Source organism: Triticum dicoccoides, chromosome 2B (assembly GCF_002162155.2).
Source record: "Triticum dicoccoides isolate Atlit2015 ecotype Zavitan chromosome 2B, WEW_v2.0, whole genome shotgun sequence".
Lineage (NCBI taxonomy): Eukaryota > Viridiplantae > Streptophyta > Magnoliopsida > Poales > Poaceae > Triticum > Triticum dicoccoides.
Genome location: NC_041383.1, coordinates 38,260,977 through 38,270,572, shown reverse-complemented (window position 1 = coordinate 38,270,572; position 9,596 = coordinate 38,260,977). Strand labels below are relative to the sequence as shown.

Genomic DNA, 9,596 nt, shown 5'->3' with positions numbered 1-9,596 from the left:
CAAATTATGCCATGAATGTTGCCATAACATTGGCCATTTGACTTCAAAGCGATGGATGTTGATACATGATAGCTCGTTTTTTAGAACACTTTTCTAAGACATTTGTGGTAGTCCAAGTTTATTATTTTTCCTAGAAACTAGGTCACATATGATGACACAATGCGAAGGTTTTCATTTTTTTTGATTTTTTTGAAGTTTTTATGCCCGTTTCAAAATGCAGCCAAAACGGTGGGCATGACGTTTTTAGCTAGGGGTTGAATCTTGCAAAACTTTTGGACTATCTATGATTAAATAGATACTTTTGTTCCTAAAAATGATTTTTGAAAAATAATAAAGAGCAAACTATGAGGCAGCGGAAATTTGTCTTTTTTCTGAGAGGTGGATCAAAAACTTTAGACCCCCAACCATTTAGTCAATTGTGCACTAAATATGGCCTAATATTTTAGAAAAATGATTTGGTCCAAATTTGCAACAAATATTTGCTAGGTTCTTCACAAAAGAACTCGTTTTGGGCACTTGAAAAATGATTCTCTTTAAAAATAACTTATCTCTGAGAACACTTTTTGAAGATATTTGTATTATTCAAAGTTTGTTATTTTTACTGAAAAGTAGGTCACACTTGGTGACACGATGCGAAGGTTTTTCTTTTCTATTTGTTTTTTATAAATTTTCTAGGCTATAAAATAGTTGACATGATTTAGCATCTTATTTTTAATTGATTACGACCAATTTGAATGGTCTTAACGACATCAAAGGGGGTACTGTGTTCTGATTGGTCCAAATACATCTCACGCGGATCATGGATTAAGCACCGTCGAATGCTCCCGGATCCAACGGCAGCCCACATCCCCCTCGTCGCTTTGATCCCCTTCCTGAATCACACCGTGTCCCTCTCATCCTCGTCCACCCACGAAACCCTAGCTCCCTTCTCCCCATCGCCGCTGTCGCTCCCTTTTCCCCATCGCACTCCTTCCCCATGGCCTCGCACTGCCCAGATCCACGCCGCACCTCGCCGTCCATGAACGCTTACCGCTTCGCCTCCGTCCCTCCCTCTCTGCCTCGTCTCTGTCTCCCACCAGGCCACACGCTGGAAAAGAGCAGGCGAGCCACCTCCACCCTCCCTGCGCTGGTCCCACCGCCGCGCTCAATTCCCCCCATACTGGACGAGCGCTGCCGATGGCAGCAGGTCACCATGGTCGCCTCTTCTCATGACATGGGGGCCGACATGGGGGCTGCGACCAAATCTTATTTTCAGAATATATTCTCTGCTGATTATACTCTTGAACCCTCTCCTGTTATTGATCTAGTACAGTCACACGTTACTGATGAAATGAATTATTCTCTACGTGCTGATTTCACCGATCAGGAGATTGCAGATGCACTCCTCTAAACTGCTCTGCTCAAAGATGGTTTCCCAGCATAGTTCTTCAAAAGAAATTGGTCCACGGTTAAATTTGCTGCAGCAGCCAATCAATCAGCCATGGTCTATAGCCGAGCCGCCGTGCCCACGCAAAGCCAGACCTCAAGGTCTAACACAAAAGTGACATTTTTTGTAGAATTGGCATGGCAGTGCAAGTCCTTGATCAGACACTACACTAGGCATGATGATTCTGGGTTTTAACTAGCTGACCTACTTGGATCTGAGAGTTTTACAAGCCAATCTTACAAAATCAAGAGGCAAGAGCATTTCAGGAAATAACATAACCGATCAAGGCATGTATCGCAAACCAGCATAAACATTACATGCCTAATACGATGAACCAACCACCTGTTACAAGCCCAACCGACATTTTCTAACCAGCCAATGTACAGAGGGAAAACGATATTCCAAGCAGGCACTGAAGTGGCCAATGCTAAGCTTCAACCAAATGAGAAATGACCAATAACATAAAAGATGTACATATTTGATCACCTGTTTCTGAGTAGAGGAAAGAGTTCCTCATCCCTTTGTTACCTACTAACTATTACCTCCGTTCTAAAATATACGACATTTTGGTAGGCCCAACGGAGGTAGCATCAAAGTCTCCCCAACAGGAAAAGTAAATAAATAAGAAAATATCAGCTCCTGCCACAAAACAATGAGAAAAGCTTTCTACTGCAAGCATTGAGCAGATATGTAGTATAAATGAGACCTTGATCTCATACTCCCTCCGTTCCGAATTACTTGTCGCACGTATGGATGTATCTAGATATGTGGAACTGAAAATATAACGAGTCTGCTCACCATTATGCGTTCATTAAGATGCAATGCAAAGTCCAAAGCTGGATCACTACAACACATAGAGTTCTGAAGGTAGGGTTTCTTAACCCACTAGTTAAATAAGGGTTTCTTATAACCAACTAATAGAGATGATACTACAGTGACAAAAAGCAGAACAGTGCTAGGCACCAGCACGATCAAAGCAACATTGCATGCTTTCTCAATATTGTTTAGCTTCTTACGGAACTTCTCATAGTCCTCCGCACTCCGCCTGAACATAAGGGCAATTAAATTAGTTAGAAGATAAAAAGGTATCACTTTTTACTTTTAAAGTATTACTCCCTCCGTGTCAAAACATAAGACGTTTTTTGACACTTTCAAATAATCAAAAAAACATCTTATATAAAGTTACAGAGGTACTATATACATTCTGCAACTAGGTTTGTCTCAGGCAAGTCACAATTCACACAAAGTTCATCACAGGAGCCCTACTTTGCGTCTAAAAAACAAGACTAGAGTCTGCTGAATAAACATGAGAGCACTATTTCAATAGACATTCTGCAACACATATATTGTACCAGATCCAACAATCCTAATACTAATAGAACCTGAAGCAGGTGACTCAAGTCACTCACAGGAAACCCAAAGCATCCTGAACTGCTTAACCAACTCATTCTCAGTATCATAGATATAGAGTTGCGCAAACTTTGGTGACACACCCCTTGGCGGCACCAACGAACCTATCCGATGGTAGGCAACACCATTTATTTTAAGTATGTAGACACCCTGACCCACATTTATGCTATCATCAACCTTCGCTCCAAGAGAAGTAAAAGCAAACATCAAATAAGATCTGATAAGACGCATAAAAGAATTTGATCGAGGTCCACCATTAAAACCTCATCAGCTCATTCATTCAAAGGAGCAGGCCAGGGCCGATGCTTTTTCAGCTTCACATTACCCCGTTTACAACAAAGATTATGAAATATGCTTCTCTGAGACAAAGAGCTAAGATGTGTCGCCCTTTCTTCAAACCAAATAACAGCACCACAATAGGAGCAAGTATAATCTATACCGCCAAGGTAATTCCTCTTCCTATAAGAGGCTACAACCAAAACACGACGACCAGAATTGCGGACAATCAGATCGAAATAAACCCGGCAACCAAAGAAGCGACCACAAAGCACGGACACAACAACAAAGATACCCCTGGCTAACCTTTCAAATAAGCCACGTACTGTCTAGACATATAAGGAACCCGGCCAACAGTGAATCTCGGCACCTGTACACCTAGAACAGCAGTAAAACATCCAAAAATACCAACAGGAAGACTAAGCCCAACAGATCCAAAAGGAAAGCACCTACAACCAACGCAGAAGGAAGAGCTCACCAAAGAGATGAAGCCTGCGCCGAATCCGCCACTTCATGCAATTCTCTCTAGCCATCTGAGCGGACACATAAGGGGAAAATGGATCGCCTATAACAACCTATGATCAGCCCAACCCAATGCACATATGTACCATGAATACACATAGAACAAAAATCAAATAAACATATACCAGCAGGTCGATTAGTGACCACCAGCAGAGCATGAACCATAACAACACTGGCAGCCAATCAAGGACAAACAGTCCTTGCAGCACTGCTGCTGCCAGGAAAAGAATCGCTGTTCCCAGAAACTGCTACTATTGAAGGAGCAGACACGCATGAAAGCACGGCCAAAACCACACAACGGAACACACATATAGAAACTAAACAGCATACTACGCCGCTTTCTAACAGCGGAAGATGGATGGCCATCTCTTTCAGCCATAACAGACGAAGAAAGAGACTTAAATACACAGACATCACAGAAAATAAATTACTGCAGATTAAACCATATGGTTAACATCTGAAAGAACACACACCAAGATTGGACACAGAAGGTAGCAACAATAATCAGTCGGATCCAATCGAAGCCCCAAGTCCACCACGCAGGAGAGAAAGGGACGACGGGTACGCAGCAGCAAAATTTTCTCACCAAAGGGACCAGCAAGACAATCAGAGCACCGCTGAAAAAACCGGGCCCCTCCCAAACCGACCTGACACAAACCCCATGACCAGCGCATACCCGCAGCAAGCACGGCACCCCATCGATCGGCCCACACCCCATACACGCATAAACTTGGGAGGGATTTATTTTATATTCTGATCCAAAACAAGTTAACTGCTTTTGTGTGAAAACTCAATAGTGTTCAGAAACAGTATTGAGCATAAAAATTACAAAAATGCTCGTCCAGTTGTATACTATGGTGGTACAAAGGTATTTACCTCTCAATTTCATCCATAGCATCCAAATTCTTGCGGATCTCCAGCATGCTCGCATCAAACTCAGCAGTCATGCGCTTTATTTCCTCACGCTGTTTGGCCAGCGTTTTATCATCATCAGAATAAGCCACTTGTCCCCCCTATAAAAAATTTGAAGGACATTAGTAAATACTATTACAAATACTAGAAATTCACAAAGAAGTTGCAATGGAGTACAGTATTGCCAGAACTGCAGAATTCTGATTTGGGAAACAATAATCCACACTGTCCCAGAACTGAAGAATTCTTCAGTTAACGGGAGGACCAAATTTTCTGATTTGTGAATGTTTTGAATCACATGACCTGGGAATAACATCTGCTAGATTATCTATAATCAGTCAATTACTGCCAAGTATTTCAATACAATTTCACTGCAAATTTCAGCTGTCAGATCATAGATTAGGAGTTTATACAACAATTTGGCTGGATCAAAGGTTACTCCTACTCGCAGGATCAGAGGCGGGGGCAGCCGTCAGCGGCAGAGATGGGGGCGTCGGCGTCGCCCACCAGCAGTAGCAGCGGCAGCAGCAACCACCACTACCTGCTCGTGGAGACGGCTAGCTTAGGCGAGGCGCGGGCGACGGGCGGCGAGGGAGGAGGGAGAGGGGGGAAGGGACCCGGCGGCGGCGGCGGCGGCGGCGGCGGCTAGGGTTTGGCACGTACCGTCGTTGAGAGGAGGCGCGCCGCCGGCGAAAGCCCCTGCACCACCGGCGACATGCGGCCGAGGGACGGCGCCGCCTTGCGGAGGAGGGACCGGATCGCCGCCGCCATCAGCACGAGCGGAGGAGCGGTGGTTGGGGGAGGACCGCGGGGTGTTAGTGCTCAAGCGACTGAGTCCATGGGCCAGCGCTCAACAGCAGCATGTATAGTATTCCTTAAATGTTCAAGAAATGTAACAAATTGTTCATGTAATTTGCAAAAGTGTTCACATCATTCAAAAACACTGTCCACGCATTAAACCTATATTTATTGCATTTTAAAAAAGTGATCATACAGCATAAAAGATTGTAAAATGTTTGTACCAATTCAAAAACAAATATGTTCCTGTAGTTTTCAGGACGTTGGCGTGTTTAGAAATACGGTCATGGTCTTTTTATGAAGTGTTAGGAAAATCTAGAGTTTTTTCGCGCAATCTTTAAATAATATTTGTACCATTCCAGGCTATTCGTGAAATTTAAGAAACGTTCACGAGTTTGAAAATATGTTTCGTGATTTTTTTTTATAAAATGGTCTTCAAGTGAAAAACTTTGATCGCGCAGTTTTTAAAAATGTTCATAACATATAAAAAATTATGACATTAAAAAAAAGATCATAAACACTTAAGAAATAGTCGCACTTTTTTTTTAAAAGTTCATGATATTTTTGGAAAATTCTTTGCGTGTTAGAAAATGTTCACTTTGTATTAAAAATGTTCAATGTGGATTTTACAACTTTTCACCGTGTATTTCAAATAATTATTTATATTGCATTTGAAAAATGTTTAGCCTGTATCTGAAAAATGGTCAAAATGTATATACGAAAAATGTTCAATGAGGTCGACATTTATTAAAAAAAAGAAGAAAGAAAGAAAATAAAAAAATCAAAATAACGAAGAAAACCAATAGAAATGAGAGAGAAAACATACGAGAAAAACACGTGAAAGATTTTGGGAGGTTATTGACTTGAGAGGCTATATAATCCTACCTCCATGGAGCAGCCGCTGAGGAAGGCAACATCCAAGAAGAATAGGAAAATGAATATGAGACAATGGCGCCTCCACATCGTGTAAATCTAGATGGCAACAAGCCAAAAGCCAGTAGGGAAGCAAACTTAGGAAATATATGGACATCATGGAGTGGGGGGCGATCCCTTCCCCCATCCTCTTCCGGCCAGCAAAACTGACGGAGAGAAGAGGGAGAGGAGACAACGGAGTAGACGGAAAGGGGAACGAATGCATGAGCGGGAGGAGAGAGAAAGAAATGGGGAAAATCATGGGGTTTGCACCTCTTGAATGGGTTGGTGATGCCCCACCAACATAGACCACGGATCATGCACTACCTCAAGAACTCAAGGGCCCTCGTCCAAAAAAACGAGCACCATACCATTGCTTCATCAAGAGCGAGAGGGGCAAAGGGAAATTATTAGAGATCCCGATGCTCAAGGCAGGGGCCGCGGCGGCGCGGGCATGCGACATACACGTGCATGGTCCATCAAAATCCTGTTTGTGACCATGCAAGGGCACAATTTTGTCATTTTTTTATGTCTTAGCACACAAGTTGATTGTTTCTTGTTCGGCAAGTATACGACTTGGAAACTAAGTCGGTTTGAGATCGTGATCGCGACACGATACCTCTTCTGGCACTCCTCTATATACTGCCTACCGGCCACGGCCAAAGAGACACCAAAAGCCACCTAGGATTTTGCCTCATCCATAACTTGCACTACTGCAAGATGCTGCTAACCAAGGTTGTCAGAATCGCGATTCTGAATCGGGTCGGAGCTCCAATGGCAGGATCGCAAAATCGTAGAATCTTCACTATCAGGATCATAAAAACGTAGATTCTACGAACCAAAATCGTAGAATCAGAGGGGTTAGTTTGGATCGTAAAGTCGTAGAATCGTACAACAGAATCGTGATTCTGACAACCTTGCTGCTAATGTGACACTATAATCAGATGCCCTTCGACAAAACTGTGTGCGATGCATTAATCACAAACGGTGTTGTAATAAAACCGTAAAAATGATGTGAAACGTTTGCGATGGTGGAGACATCAAACACGATTCAGAATATAGTTGCATGTGCGCTGCACCAATATGGGTTACGCCACTGTCGGGAAGGAAGGAAGCGTCAGTGTTCAACTTGACTGTTCCCGAACCAGGGGGTTTCCATTGGATGGTACTAACAGTTTTAGGATCTCCCCTTAGCAGGTTGGACGGCCCTGCCTGAAGTGACGCAGGTGCACTAACATCCAATGTCTGCCCTGCAAGCCCCTGCTTGCCTTTATCATTTTCGACAACATCCCTATATCGACATCCGATCAGTTCATCTTCATACTTCTGAAGGAAGAATACCGATCGACTAATTAGCTCCTTTCCTTCGTTATGAACACAATCATCCCGAAGAAACCAGCTTCGCCACAGTAGCAGGAGAATTCTTAACCTCATCTCAGTGATGCATGGGTTAAGAAGGTTCTGCAACCAGTCCACCCCGTGTAGCTGAAATGGTTTTCTGAAGGAAGATTCCAGACTCCTCGCATTTCATTCCTTAGCGTCTGTTGGGAACGTAGCATGCAATTTCAAAAAAGTTCCTATGCTCACGCAAGATCTATCTAGGAGATGCATAGAAATGAAGGGGGGAGTGTTTTTGTGTGTTCACATGATTATGCTACTATAGTAATCATGTTTTATAGCTTTTGTTTCAATAAAGTGCCAAGTAAAGCCTTTGGGATAGTGTGGATGATAGTTGACTTGATTCTGTGCAAAAACAGAAACTTTTGCTCCCAGTCCAGGAATTTTGAAAATTCACAAGAACGTGCTTTTGATCTGGAATTTTTACACAAGATTGATATACATATTGTCTACATTGTCCGAATTTTTCAGAATTTTTTGAGTTACAGAGGTATTGAAAGTTTCCAGATTACTACAGACCGTTCTGTCTTAAACAGATTATGTTTTCTATGTGTTGTTCGCTTATTTTGATGAACCTATGAGTAGTATCGGAGGGTATGAACCATGGAGAAGTTGGAATACAGTAGATTGTAGAATCGAAAGTATGTCTAGAGGGGGGTGATTAGACTACTTGACCAAAAATAAAAATCTAGCATTTTCCCAATTTTAGTTCTTGGCAGATTTTAGCAACTTAGCACAAGTCAAGCAATCAACCTACACATGCAATTCTAAGAGTATAGCAGCGGAATGTAAATCATTGCATATGAAGGTAAAGGGGAGGAGTTTGGAGGGAGAAAACGCAATGTTGACACGGAGATTTTTGGTGTGGTTCCGATAGGTGGTGCTATAGTACATCCATGTTGATGGAGACTTCAACCCACGAAGGCTAACGGTTGCACGAGTCCACGGAGGGCTCCACCCATGAAGGGTCCACGAAGAAGCAACCTTGTATATCCCACCATGGCCATTGCCCACGAAGTACTTGCCTCACTAGGGTAGATCTTCACGAAGTAGGTGATCTCATTGTCCGTACAAACTCCTTGGTTCAACTCCACAATCTTGACGGAGGCTCCCAAGTAACAGCTAACCAATCTAGGAGACACCACTCTCCAAAAGGTAATAGATAGTGTGTTGTTGATGAACTCTTTGCTCTTGTGCTTCAAATGATAGTCTCCCCAACACTCAACTCTCTCTCAAAGGATTGGATTTGGTGGAAAGATGATTTGAGTGGAAAGCAACTTGAGGAAGGCTAGAGATCAAGATTCATATGGTTGGATTGGAATATCTTGGTCTCAACACATGAGTAGGTGGTTCTCTCTCAGAAAATGAATGTTGGAAGTGTAGGCATGTTCTGATGGCTTCCCTTACGAATGAGGAGAGGGTGGAGGGGTATATATAGTCTCCACACAAAATCTAACCGTTACACACAATTTACCAAACTCGGTGGGACCGAATCATAAAACTCGGTCAGACCGATTTAGTTCATAATGTGACTGTTAGGCATTTCGGTGGGACCGACACGTCAACTCGGTGGAATCGATTGTTTTAGGGTTAGGGCATAACGTAATCTCGGTTGGACCGATTACACAAACTCGGTGGGACCGACTTCGGTAATTAGCTAACCAGAGAGTTGGTCAGGCAAACTCGGTGGGACCGATTTGCTCATTTCGGTGGGACCGAAACGTTACGAAAGGGAAACAGGGAGTTTGCATTGCGAACTCAGTGGGACCGATCGCTCATCTCGGTTGGACCAAAACGTTACGAAGGGAAACAGAGAGTTTGCAATCCCATCTCGGTGAGACCGAGATCCCTATCGATGAGACCGAAGTGACTAGGGTTTCTGGCAGTGGCTATGTCAAATGAACTCGGTGGCGCCGGATGGATCAAATCGGTGGGGCCGAGT

The 9,596-nt window shown here is 43.2% G+C and overlaps 1 protein-coding gene across 1 annotated transcript; it reads right to left on the bottom strand.

Moving 5' to 3' along the window:
* Positions 1 to 2,196: 2,196 nt before the first annotated feature.
* LOC119366999 lies at positions 2,197 to 5,361 on the bottom strand. The gene is made up of 3 exons (XM_037632643.1): positions 5,210 to 5,361; positions 4,511 to 4,647; positions 2,197 to 2,471 (listed from the first exon to the last, which is right to left on the bottom strand). Exons 1-3 carry the CDS (start codon positions 5,315 to 5,317, stop codon positions 2,312 to 2,314), a joined length of 405 nt encoding a protein of 134 aa, XP_037488540.1. The 5' UTR covers positions 5,318 to 5,361; the 3' UTR covers positions 2,197 to 2,311.
* Positions 5,362 to 9,596: the final 4,235 nt, after the last annotated feature.

Coding starts and splice junctions, on each gene's coding strand:
- LOC119366999 (XM_037632643.1), bottom strand. CDS start 5,317: ATGGCGGCGGCGATCCGGTCCCTCCTCCGCAAGGCGGCGCCGTCCCTC. Junction 4,648..5,209: donor CGCGCCTCCTCTCAACGACG/GTACGTGCCAAA, acceptor AATTTTTTATAG/GGGGGACAAGTGGCTTATTC. Junction 2,472..4,510: donor GCTATGGATGAAATTGAGAG/GTAAATACCTTT, acceptor CCTTATGTTCAG/GCGGAGTGCGGAGGACTATG.